We start from the raw sequence: 13698 nt of genomic DNA, 5'->3' as shown, positions 1-13698 counted from the left end.
AGTTCAATATTTCTCCCCCTCCAAAAAAAAGTTAACTGACAAAGGTACGTCACAGGATTATCTCTTCTCTCAAACCCCCTCACCCCAAAGGGAGGGAATGCTTCTTATTGCAAATGCAATTAATTAATTAATAAACATGCACTGATGGGTTCCCATTCGCACCAGTGAACTGCTAATTGGGGAGGGCAGTCTTATGAATGTGTCACTGCCTAGTAATGTTTGGTGGTGGTGGGAGATTTTTGTCTGACCAACTCCCATCTATTGTAGAAGTCTCTCTTCACTTGCAATACGCTGATGCCCATTACCCTGTGACAGCCTGTCCCGTGTTGGCTTCTGTAGTGGGTTAAGAATGTGAAAAGAGGGCAGGTGTATAGCTCTCAGTGACGATGAGCATAAGAAGAGCTGAGTCCACCTAATCCAGCATTTCGTTCCCACAGTGGTCAACTAGATACCCTAGTGGGAAGCCCACAAGCAGGGCAGGAGGCCAGTAGCACCCTCCTGCTTGTAGAGACTGGTATTCAGAGGAATGCTGATTCTGGAGGTAGCATATTCTAATCTGGAGGAGAAGGCTGTCTATGGCAGCTAGCCCTGGGGGCTATGTGCTACTTCCAGTGTCAGAGGCAGGATGCCTATGTACACCATTTGCTGGGGAACATGACCGGAAGGGTGGTGTTACACTCATGTTCTGCTTGTGAGTTTCCCATGGGCAGCTGGTTGGCTACTGTGTGAAGAGAATGCTGGCCTAGATGAATCCTTGGTCTGGTCCAGCACGGTTCTTTTAATCCCCTGTTAAAGCAACCTACGTTGATGGCTGTCACCCAACTTGTGGCAGGAAATTCAGTAGTTTAACTATGTGCTCTTTGAAGGACTTCCTCTTATCTATACTGTATCTCATACTATTCAGGTTCATTGATGATCCCAGGTTTGAATATTAGGAAAGACAGAAAAAATGATCTCTCTCCACTTTTTCTATAACATGCATAATCTGTGTCCCTCTTTCCTGAAGACTGAGATCTGAAGAACACCAGTGCATGTGTGTTAACCTTAGCAAGATCTTTAAAGGGCATAACCCACTTCTCCCCAAAAGCCACAGTAATAACAGCATGGGCAGTGTTCCACCGAAGGTAAAGACCACAAAATAGCAAGTATTACTTGTGTGTATTTGCAGTCAGTGGGTACGGATTCACTGGGATCAGCTCAGCTCTGAAGACTTGTACTTATCATTGAGTGGAGCACAAGGAATGGGATGGCTGAAATGGAGTGAGGTGACAGTGACTCAAGGTACTAGTGAGCGGGGAGGTTGCAAGGAGTGAGGGGGAAATAGAGAGCCAGTTAATGTAAATTGCTACCAGATGTTAAAAACGAGGGTGGAGATGGTATGGCTAAACTTTGTTATTAAAGGTGTTAATGAAATTCTTAAAACTCATTGGGGGAAATTGCGCATAGTCAGCAGTGCTAACTTACAACAAAGTGAAAACATGAATACAAAAACTCAAAGTGCTGCAGCATTTTTTGGTCTGGTTGATTTTATTATGGCATTGGCTGTTCTGATGGCTCACATCAGATGCTTGAAGAAAATGGAGAAGGTGGGTCAGGATACATTCAGACACTAGTTGAGATAGCAGGGAGCCAAAATGAAGCTGAGATGCAAGGAACACAAGGCAACCGGAATGCAGGAAATGCATCCTGATGGTTGGGAGTACTTAAGATGACTGCAGTCCCTAATGACAACATTTGCTTTTATGTCAGATTTTCCCTATTAAACTATAAATGCTGAGCAAGGCACCTTTTTTTTCTTCAGTGAGAATCAGACATTATCTGTAATCTGGAGAACTTTTTCCCCCTCATTTTTTATTGGAATGTTTTAAGTGTAACAAACCTAAGGTCAGATGTTCAGGAAGTCTGAAATGCTGTCCCTGTATTTTCCCAGAAAGAGCACATGCAGAGTTGTGGTTCAAGTATTAAGTAAGGAGATGTGGCATTAGCAGAGGAAGGCAGGGTGCTGTGGGCTAAATGGAGCAGAGGGTGGGGTGCACAAGTTTGATGTGAGCATGGAAGTGGAAAATGCCACAGCTAGTGTGGTGGGGGTTGGCAAGAGGTACAAGGGTGGGGCTATGGATTACTGTGGAGTACAGCCAAAGTAAAAAAGGGTGGCTGGTTGCAGTGTAATTCGACGAAGCCATGCATGGTCAGCATTTGGTTCCTGTAAATTAGTGTCACTTTTTGTGGCGCGCTTCCTTTAGAATTGAAAACTAGTTTATTGGACAGAAAGGAAATGTGCCATTCTAGGGAACCAAGGTACAAGACTGACTCAGCATTCTGTAATCTCATAATACCATAACTACTATGCTTTTGGCATGACAAATGCTGCAGGCTTTAGCTTTTCAGAGGTAGAATTTGGGCTGGAAAATTCACAGGTACCTGGTCACTCTAGCACCTAGTATTTCGTGCCCACTCCTAGCATTTTGAATAATATTTCAGCACAAAGCAGGGCTGGTGATTTTTGACCCTGCCTCCTAAATACAGAAATTAATTCAGGGTTGGGTAGAGCTGACAAATCTTCTGGCTTTCCACCCTTCCTGCATGCTTCCTGTTGAACAATTGTGGTTAAATATGGACTTTGTGGATGAATGAGTGTATTTGCATTAGGTGCTTGGTAGCATTTCCCAGAAAATAGAATGTGGGGAGGTGTTGTTTTTTTCCTGAAAAGAACTTCCTGAAATCTGCCTAGAGATCATTATTGGGCAGATTAGAATGTAATAAATATTGTTGAGGAGATTCACCTGCAGATTTTGTGTGTATGTGCGCATAATTTCACTAATTTACAAAGGAACTGGTAAGATGCAGCATTAGCTGTTAATCTATCCCAGGGTGTCACATAAAGAATTCTGTGGAAACTGTTTAATTGACAGCTCTTGCACATGACTGAAACCTCATGGAAGGACAATGGTGGCCTTTATTTCAGCCTGATTGTTCAGAAATGTGTCCCTGACTTGTCCCGAGAGTAGTGTTCTAATTAACATTTGCAGCTAATTTTAGTTTGGTTTCATTATGGAGTAGAAATTTGCCCATGGGTTTTGGTTTGGGGTGTGCAGGAGGAGAAAAGAATGATCTGCTTATAAAACATCTAGTATGAAGGATTGCCTTAGAATTAATGATTGACTCTGAATTCGTAAAGGCTTTTATTCCCCCTACCCACGCTAACCTGGTTTTGCTGTATTTGAAACACACATTGTCAGAGATCTTGGCGTTCTAACCACATTGCAAGTGCAGCAACAGCATGGTTCTATTTCAGCTCCTCCAATGGGATCTCATAAGAACAACTGTGCTGGATTAGATCAAACGTCTATCTAGTCCAGCATTCTGTTTGCACTGTGGCCAACTAGATGCCTATGGGAAGCCCACAAGCACAATATGAGAACAATTAAGCAGCCTCCTCCTTGTGTTCCCTAGCAACTGATATTCAGAGGCATATTCTGTCCTTTCCTTGGGAGCTGTGCCTTTGGGTCAAAGGATAATTCTTCCCCATCCAGCCCTGTTTACCTGCTTGATCAATATTGTGTGATCCAGTGTAGTATAGCAGAGCAGCCTTCCCCAGCCTGGTGCCTTCCTGATGTGTTGGACTGGGAATGATGCTGGTCTGGAATGATGAGAGTTGCAGTCCAGTACACCTGGAGGGCATAAGATTGGGGAAGGGTGGGTTAGAGTGTCAGATTAGAACTGAGGAGACCAAGGTTTAAATGTCTGCTCAGCTCTAGAGTCCTTGGTGACATTGGGCCTGCCACTGACCTGGTTCGCACACAATGAAGGCCAAGAGTATTGGTTAGAAAGGGGTTGTTGAATCCTGGGTTGTAATGTGCAAATCTGGAATGATGGTTTGTTAACCACAAACAACCCAGGAAAAGCCCATGGGGCCAGTTTGCACAACATGGTGGGTTATTGTAGGTTAATTAACCCACGATTAGCTTCAGCGCATGTGCGGTACGTACAGCTGTCATTTTGAATAGATAACCTATGATCAGGGGTTCTGGCATGTTGTGCAAAACCGGCCATCGTGGGTTAATGGAGGGTTAAACAAGCACACTTAGCTCAATTACTTATCCATGGTTAAATGTGGGTTGTTGAACCATCGATTGACCCACATTGGCCAGGTTAGCACAACATGCTGCAACCTGCAATTGCCCCAATCAGAGGTTGCATATTCAAAGTGGCGGCAGCACATGCCCCAGATGTGCTATGGCTAATCGTGGTTTAATTAACCCACGATAACCCACTGCATCATGTGAAGCAGGTCATGGTTTGTTTTGGGGTTGTGAACTCTGGGTTGTTTTAACTCTGGGTTGTTGTTACTTGCAAACCCAGTGCCATGGGTTGTTTCACCAGACTACAAAGATGGTGGGCAAGAGTGGCCAAAAAACCTGACCCCTCTGCATGCAAGTACTACCGTGCCACAAAGGCATTTGGGATACAAGGAGGGAGTGGGTGAAGGAGGAGAGAAGTAAGCAACCCAGGAATGGAAAAAACTACCTGCAATTTGCATGATTGTCTGGCAGACAAATTATGGGCAAATTCTGGGTTGTTATGAGCAAACTAGCCCAATCTCTCTCTGCCTAATCTACTTCACAAGGTTTTTGTGAGGATTAAATGGTTAACTGTGTACACTGCCTCGATCTCCATGGAGGAAAGGTAGAATATAAATGTAAGTAAATAAAATTGTACCGCTGATGACATTGATCTCAAATACTTGCTTCAGGTGCAGCTCTTTTTTTCTCTGTAGAACCTAGTCCCAAATGAGCTTAGAATCAGAATTCACAAGTTTAAGAAAAGGTGCTCCATTTAGCCTCTATTGGGCATTAAGTGGGGGAAGGCTCAGAACCTATTTATTTCTGATTTATTTATTTATTACAGAAGTTATAAATTGCTCCACATCAATAAATATTGGAGCACTGTACAACAAATTAAAATACAAAGCACAAATTACAATGAAAGCAGAAACCTCAATAAAATGGTGGCTAGAATATATAAAATATATATTTAAAAACTTGATCAAGCATCTTCATTGCAATCACAGCCACCCTATGAGCTCATAACCTTTTAACTGGACATGAAAGCTTGGAAGCCCATTCTCTCTCTCCACCCTCTCCAGCCCGGGACATAACTGTGGGAAATGAGCTATTTTTAGTCAAGCGTTTCACCATAGACGTCTGCAGTAACCACTATTTCAGAAGGTGGCAGCAGAGCCGCCCATTGTGGTGTACCAAGATGCTTCCCTAAGCGAAGCTTAGACAAAGTAATACTGAATGTACTGGTAGTTCTTTTGTAGGATAACAGTCATTCTGGGCTCAAGAAATAATTTAATTCCAGGATTGTTTTAAGTCACATTTTATGCATACTTTATCTTCTACGCTCAGCTGAGTTTGGAGGTCTTTTCGGAGTTTTATTTCAGTATGTTCTGTAGTCTCGCATATCTGCGGGTCTATCTGTCCACTTGTCTTCTCCTAAACCAGTTTATCAGTAGGCAATACAGATCCCATTAGAAAGCTCACCCAAAAAGCAAAGGCAGCCAAGTTGGTATATTGGGGGGGGGGGGAATGCAAAATGGGGTGATGTGTTTATTAGGGTCTCTGGAAAGCTGAGAGGTAGGGCAAGGTAGCCTGCATCCTTTTGCCTGAGGCCCCCCCTTCTGCCTCAAAACTGCATGGAGGGGTATCGTTGCTTTCCCTTTCTCCAGGAAGCAACCAGTGCCTTTGAAAACCACAGCAGTTGCACCCAAGGGCCAAATTCCATTTCAGAGAAGCTCTCAGGAGCCACATTCCGGTGATGGGTGGGATTGAAGGTAAAAGGGCTGGCAGGAAAGGGACGAGCCCAAAGTACCAGCATATTTTAGAGGCAAGCTCTTGCTGCCAGTAAAAGAGCCTTAGGTGAGGCATTTCGCAGCTTTAGAATGAAAGAGGAAATCCAAAAGCTGGGAAGCCACCAAATGGTCAGGGCGAAGGGGGTGGGGCCATCTGGGGAATGCTGGAGGGCCTGATTGGGAGCCCAGGTGGACTGGATTTGGCCTCTTGGCCTGAGGTTCAGCCCCCCTGCCTTACACCAATCCCCATCTTCATCTCAGACCTGTTTGCATATTGACAACCAATGTAGCTCACGTTAAAGGGCAAAGACTGCCATGCTTAACAGCCTGGAAGCAAAGCGCAGAAGATGGTGGTTGACATGCAGAGCAACAACCAGCACAGCCATTCCAGACCTACTCCCATCATTTGATGGATGTTTCGCTAGTAATATCAGAAAGGTTTCATTGTCTCCTCTTTTTCTGTCCTTAAGGTGGCAAACAAAATAGTAGTGGGTAACTAGTGGGATAAAATAGAAGTACTGTTTGCAGGGTCATCTCAGTCTTTCCACACCTGTTTCTTTTCTGAGGTCTGCACCTCTTCTTGGAAGTCCTTTGTTTCAAATACTGGCTCTTGTGTCTGAAGAAATGTCCTAAAAGGCAGTAGCTTATAAAGTCACCTTGAATGTGAGTCTTGTAGTCTCATTACTCACTCAGCCGTGTAGATAAAGAATGTTTCCGACTTCTGCAAAGCAGAATTACAGCTGTTACTTCCTTCAGCAAAGGTCAGGCACTACACCAAATACCCATCGATCAGAATCTTAGGACAATGGCTGTTCTGCAAACGTTCCCCTCTCTTGCTTTATTAACGGGCAAGTGACACTGACCTTGCTGTGCTTTGCCGCTTTCTAATGGTTCTGGTCTTTCTTGTGAGTTGAACTGAGTGGAATGAAGGAGCTGCAAGTAACGGTACAGTCCTGTGTGTGTTAACTTTAACCTAAGTGTCTCTGGCTGTGTTTACACAACACGACAAGCCAGAGTACGGGTTGAATGTAGGTTGTTGAACTGTGGGTTGTTGTATTGTATGAACCCAGCTGCTCTAACAACCCATGAAAAGAGCCCATGGTTTGTTGTTGGGTTGTGAACTGTGGATTGTTAATTATTAACAAATCATGGTTTTTTAGTGTGACTGGGTTCACACAGTGCAACAACCCACAGTTCAACAAGCCACACTCAATCCGTACTCTGCCTTGTCATGCTGTGTGAATCAGGTCATTGGGTTCAGTGGGACTTACTCCCAGGCAGATGTGCACAGGACAGAAGGCTAAAGAAGGAGGAACCAACTTGAGTCTTATCGGGTCTCTTAGCTGAAGGACTTTCCAGTGGTGGCTCAGGAGCTTTCAGTGGATTGTAGGAACTGTGTACTGGGCTGGCAGCAGTTCCACAGGTTGGAACTCTAGAACTTCTCATGTTTGCTGGATGGAACTTGGGTGAGTTGAGGCTCCCTGTATGCAGAGTGAAAGTGTGTGCCTCCGCTTCCCACAGTATGTTGTAAGTTGCAGGCACCCTGCTCTGTACTTACTATGTATCACACAAAGCGGCCCTTAATAAAAATGGTACTAGCCATGAACATCTAGCATCTATCTCAAAACCATTTGGGTGGAGTTACTGTAGGGATCTGATAGCACAGTTATTATTGACCAGGTTTGCAGGTCACAACCAATTTCTGGGTTGTTTAACCCAGGAATTCGTGGAAGCAAACGTGTTGCCTCCCACCTGCTCAAACTTAGGCTTTCTGAAACAGCCCAGCAATGTCCAGTTCATGGCTTATTTTGTGACATATGAACCCAGGAATTCTGGATTGCTTATGGGTTAAACAACTTGGAGTTAACCCAAATATTGCCCAGGAATTGGCTGTGATGTGCAAATTGGCTCATTAACTTGGAAACTTGCTGATATTTGTGGGGTTTAAAGCAAGGAAGTTTGGGTTTTGTATTCAGTATGTTAACCAGGGAAGCCTGCATGCAAGAATTCAAAGTCATGGTGTTGGCCTGACGTGGAGTCTATTGCAGGAAATGATGTGCGGTTCTCGGAGGGCTCCTAGGATGTCAATGGCAATGGCTAAAGTGAATTTTATTTGCAAGTCAGATGCTTTGACTACTGGATTCAAGAATGTGGGTGAATGAGGATTTTGCTGCTTGGGGAACTACAGTGAAGGTGAGGAGTTCTACTTTTAGTTTTTTGCTTTATCAGCACATTAGATAATTACGCTGTTAGTCTGTTGGCAACACGACACCCTCCCCCCCCCGAAGAAAACCCCATCAACCCAGGAACAAGCAGAGTTTGGTTGAAGGCAGTTCTGGAAGAAAATCTGGCAGCAGTAGTGCCATGTTCCTGGAACTACGTAATTGTCTCTTCTATTTCCCCCGCCCTAAAAAGTGTGACACTTTCTTCCAGAGAAGTCTTGTCTGGGTAGCAGCTGGATTTGATAATGCATTGCCATTCCAGGTTTTAAGTGGTTTCGGCTGGCCATTGGTGGCGTCTTCTGCCAGTTACCTCAGTTTTTTGCTTTGAGGCTTATGCATATATTTATATTTATATATTTATTTTTATGCATGAGAAGAGCGAGGCACATGGGCCCAAGGGTGAAAAGGGGGTTACTCGGTCTCTTAGCAGTGTGGCTGGGGCTCATGTCCAAAATAGGGGGATGCCACTGTGAGCCCCACCCTCACTAGCTTGTGACACAGCGAGGCCATGAGGGATTTGGGAGCATTCCCTATTCCTTGCAAACCTTCTGAGCAATTAGGGTAGCTTTGGAAGACTCACGTGGCAAATGTGCATCTATATTTTTCTAGAATTGGTACTTAGTCTGGAATTTGAAGCCCCTGTTTCTGCTAAATGTGAATATTCATGGAACTGCTCGTTATGACCAATGGATAGACTCGCATTGATGTAAGACAGCAGTGTCATGCTGTGTGCCTACAGACCTGATTTCAAAGATTCCAGGCAGCTCTACATTACTTCTCACCAGAAACATATTATAAACCAGCCTTCCCCAACCTGTTGCTCTCCTGATGTGTTAGACTGCAACTCCCATCCATTATTCCCAGCCAGTGGCCATGCTGGGTGGGAATGATGGGAGTTACAGTCCAGCACATCAGAGAGCAACAGTTTGGTGAAGGCTGTTATAAACAGTTTCTTACCACAAATGGCTGACGCCTGCATCTATGACAAGTTAAGAGCAGATGGCTGGAGCAGATAAGTGGGAGAACAGAAGGCTGAAGTGGGAAAAAAAGCCATGTTTTTCTGCACCTCCTGTCTTGCTGTTTTCTATAGCACCAGTGAGTTCTGCAACTTGTGGAAATTTCCCCACCTTTTAGAAATGTCACAGAGTTGCAAATAGTGTGTAAGCAAAGGTGCATTAGCACTGAGGGTAAATTCCAGAGTTAAAATGCCAGTTTGGTTCATATCTGTCCCCTGAGGGTTGAACACTTTTGCGCAGGCATTGTACCGAATATGTCACAGATCAAAACCTATTTCTGATTTTTTAAAAAAATTCTTAGTTGTTGTGGTGTAATGGTTAGACTGTTGGATGTGAATACGGAAGACCTTGGTTTGATCCCCACTTGGGTGGGGTAATCATGCACCAGTCACTGGATGATTTGGTGTGGTCGTGCACGCGCACGTGTTTGCCATTAGCTCTAGGAAGGCCACTCACCAAATCTTGCCACTCTGATCTAGAGTAAGTGGAGAATTGTGGCAAGTTCATTTGCTGGTTTACTTACTGTAACTGTTCTGCTCCAGAACTTAGTTGAGTGACTCCCCTGGAGAGATTCTGTAGAAGGGAGCTCTTGTGGGGCAACTTTAGCAATGGGTACTCGGAACATTCTCTCTCCCCGCCCCAGCTTTCAAGATAGCTGTGATATTCTTTTCTTTATTTGTTTGAAACATTTTTATGCCACCCTGCACCATGTCAAATTTCAGAGTAGTGTACCCTGGAAACAATATAAAAATTGCGAAGCGAGAAAATGGCAGGTGAAACCTCAATGCAGACTAAAATTGTTGATTACTCAACCAAAGACGGAGCAGTTTTCCTATCCTTTAGTAGGAAGGAAATTAATGTTTCCTCTGTAAGGTGCACACCCTAGAGCCAATTAGCATAAGCGTAGGCTACGCACTACTGTGCCTGTGTGCAAAGGCCTGTTAGCTTAAATGCAGAGCTTCAGCAGCTGTAATATGATGAATGCTCATGTTCCTGGTTGGCTAATGCAGTTGACAAAAATCTCAATTTCTTCTGCATTATGTTTTAGCCAGCAGGTTCTGTGGCAGACTGAAAGATTCTTTACCTTTCACATTCTTCCTCTTCCATATAACAGTTTAGTTTCCTTTTGATAGGCCTAAGAGATCTGAATAAAATGTTTTTCTTGGAGGACCAAGTCAGCCTTGCAGGGACTTCTTTTTCAATGAAGGGAACAAGCAAGGTGGATCTAAAAATAGCATTCAGGGAAAATTCCATTCCTTTTTCCTTTCCTTTTTCCTTGAATACTGGTGCTAAAGTCGGCAAAGCTGATATAAACATGAAAGTGTAAGTTTGCAGCAATTTGAATTTGAGACTAATATCTTTGAAATGTGTTTATTTTATCTGAAGTATTTTTATCCCACTCCTCAGCCAAAAAGGTTCCCAGAGCAGCTTACTCAGGAAGACAAGACAGTCCCTGACCTCAGGCGTACAATCTAAAAAGACACGACTCACAAGGAAAAAGGGAAGAGGAAAAATAAGTAGTTTTTCAGCAGTTCTGGTGGAATGGCCCTGCTTCCCCACCCATGTCCCTCAGAACAGCTTGCCGGAATGGCTGCTGGAATGTGCACAGGGACCCTGGCTGTGCTAGGGAGAAGCGGCAGAGGCTTCCCCAAGTCGAAATGAGGTTGACCCAGTGCCAGGTATTGCCTTTTGTCAGTGACCCAGGAGTCCAGTGGAGGGTTTGGGCCCCTGCAGCCCCACTAATTCTGTATTAGAGTCTTCACGCGCCTTGGAGGTTGTAGCCCTTTCTGTATTTGCCTATGGAAATACGTGAGAATTCAGGCTTGCTCAGTACTAGCTTGGGCCTCACTGCAGCAGTTCCAGGAGTGTGCAGCAGGTCTCTGGCAAGAAAGTGTTTGGTTGGGAGAAGGTACTGGATGGCTCCTGAGTAGATGGTTTTTTTCTGCTTTACTACTGCTGTGGTTGCCCCAACCAGATGTCATTTTCTGAGCAAAAGGGAGTTCCCAGTTCCTACCGCTTATTCTCCATCCACAGCATCAAAAGATAATGGGGCAGCAGGACTTCTTTTTATTTATTTCTATCCCACTTTCTACCAGTGCAACCAGAGTGGCACCCAATAGCAATAACAATAGAATGAGTGTATTAATAAAGCAGTAAATCAAAACTACAAATACAATCATAAAAACAGCAGAGACACTGAAAACAGCATAAAATAATTCCAAATTGATATTCTGGCAACCCACCACTTGCTTTAATGGCTTTGCAGGAGGTGTACCATTAGGGTGGATGGACAAAAGATCAGCACCCTGCTTCTGGACCATTTATGAAAACTAAGCCTTGTCGGGGACTGTGTCACTGAGGGAAGCACATGAGCCTTCGCTAGAGACTGCCAGTTCTTTCACAAGCTCCTAATCCGTGTGAAAGGATTTATCTTTACATCTGCACATGTCACTTCAAAATGAGATGGGCATCAGTTTCTTGTTGGTTTTTCACTCCCTCCTGTTGGAGCCAGCTCCTGTTGAATTAGTAGAAGTTATGTGAAATTTCAAGGCCTGATAGATGTCTCCGACCAAAGAAGCAGATTTGGCTCTGAGGTTCTTAATGCTCAGGCATTGTCCCAGGACATACACTGTCCTAATAATGTTCTCTTATTGATTGATTTGGGTTTTATACTGCCCAACAGGGGTCTTGCAATCATAAAACCAAACAAGAACAACAACAAACAGAACAAAATAACCAAAAATAAAAAATACAAGTAATACAAAAATACAAGTATCAAAATAACATGGTGTTAAACATTAAAAATATTAAAAACACTGAGGAGCCAGCAGTGAAGTTAAGAGAGCAACAGATTAGAAGTTACATGCCTGCTTACAGAGGAAGGCCTTGATCTGGTGTATAAATGTATGCAGTGAAGATCCCAGGTGGATTTCCCTGGGAAGGGCATTCCAAAGACAGGAGGCCACTACAGAGAAGGCTCTTTCCCTTGTAACCTCCTGTCTCCCCATTGTGGGCAGCGGCATCCAGGGAAGAACCTCCAAAGAGTTGACTTAGCAATCGTACAGGGAGAAGGCACTCTTGGGAGAAAGCCATTCTAAAGTAACATTCACAGGGGTCTGAACAACCATGTCAATAAAAAGTATCACTGGAGGCCCGGAGGAATTTTTATGCCTATTGTCCACCTGGGAATTCTTCAGCTGCATGTGAGTATTGCCCAACCCAAGGTGCAGCATCAGTTTCTCCCGGAATCTCTGTGTTTCCTAGCACATAATTCTGTATTGGCTTAAGAGGACACTTGTCTCTTTTGTCTTGCTTCATCATCTCTGGGCCAGATATTCGTGAAACCTGATCAGGCAGCAGAATGTTCTAAAAACACAGAAGCAAGCAAAAGAGACCTTTAAAACAACCCAAAACTCTTTGCCTCACCGTTTCTCCCCCCTCCTAGTCTTGCTCTCACACTCCTTCTCACCTCTTTATCTCATTATTTCTTCCCCCTCCCAGCCCCTAGTCTTGCTCAGTTTCTCTCCCTTACCAGCCCCTTCTCTCATTCGTCTCTTGTTCCTGTGTGTGTGTGTGTGTGTGTGTGTGTGTGTGTGTCTGTCTGTCTCTCTCTCTCTCTCTCTCTCTCTCTCTCTCGCACGCAGAGAGCAACTTCCTTGGTGGGGGCTTTGATGGCAGAGGAGGAGGTAGGCGTGCTAGGTGGAAAATGGAGTGGCTGAGCCTGGGGTCAAGGTAGGGAAAACATCTTTTCTTTTGGTGCTTGGGCATATTTTCCTTTCCTTTAGGGCTTGGGAAAGGGGTGTGTGTGTTGTGTGGAGAGGATAAACAGAGTAATCCTATGTAGGCCTGTTCAGAAGTAATTCTCATTGAGTTCCATGTAAGCATGCATAGGATTGCAACCTTGAATTGGTATTTTGTTGTGCTTCTCTGGGCTCAAATATGTGGATTGGCTTTGGAGTTCAGATCCTTCTACTGCTTGTACTCAGTTTCTTGGATGAATTACTTGTCTGTTGAGTAGCCCGGCCTGCACAGCAGCCATTATGTGATTAGCCATATCCTCCATGGGAGCCATTTTGTGATGGTGCCCACAGCAGTTTCTCAAATTTCCACGAGTTGAAAAAGGTTGGAGACTCTTGGGCTAGGATCATTGGTGGAGTTAAACTACCTCAGGAAAGGTTCTCAGTGTGAAACTGTACATTTCTTTCTGTTCACTCTCAGAAGGAGAGAGGGTTAATCCTGCTGTTGGACAGATGCATGGACATTTCACAGTGGGCACTATATTGTTTGTTGGAGTGTTGCAGAACCCAGAGTCAGAGAGACCACGGAGTGAAGGAAAAAGAGATTCTTTATTTAACGCGCGGGCTTAAGGCTGGAATCATTTCCAAAAAGCCAGAAGCCCCGAAATGCATCAGCACATTCTTTTATAGACATTGTGACACATATGAAACGGCTCCTCCTCCCCCTCCCGTGTGGGGTTGCAGTCCTCAACATTTCTTCTCCTAGCACTATTGTTTATAATACAAGAACTGGGTTATAGGGTAGCCATGATAAGGAGAGAACAGAAGAGAACAGTAGAGAACAAGATATACAATTGTATGACCTTTGA

General features: G+C 44.2%; 1 protein-coding gene across 9 annotated transcripts in view; it reads left to right on the top strand.

The window, feature by feature from the left end:
- Positions 1–13698, top strand: part of CCM2 (CCM2 scaffold protein) — a 49102-nt gene that overhangs the window by 569 nt on the left and 34835 nt on the right. For 5 of the 9 annotated variants that reach the window (XM_084859583.1, XM_084859589.1, XM_084859586.1 and 2 more), the window contains exon 1: positions 7917–8047. The exons of 3 other annotated variants lie outside the window; for them this stretch is intronic. In XM_084859583.1, coding sequence (XP_084715709.1) covers positions 8003–8047 — 45 coding nt within the window. In that variant the 5' untranslated portion in view covers positions 7917–8002. Of the gene's footprint in view, positions 1–7902; positions 8048–13698 lie in introns of those variants that run through there. One more of the 9 variants, XM_084859579.1, reaches the window with a different exon arrangement.

Source organism: Heloderma suspectum, chromosome 5 (genome assembly GCF_057233095.1).
Source record: "Heloderma suspectum isolate Gila_16-S chromosome 5, 16-S_ref, whole genome shotgun sequence".
Lineage (NCBI taxonomy): Eukaryota > Metazoa > Chordata > Lepidosauria > Squamata > Helodermatidae > Heloderma > Heloderma suspectum.
The sequence above is the reverse complement of the archived record's forward strand: the minus strand, read 5'-3'. Positions and strand labels throughout refer to the sequence as shown.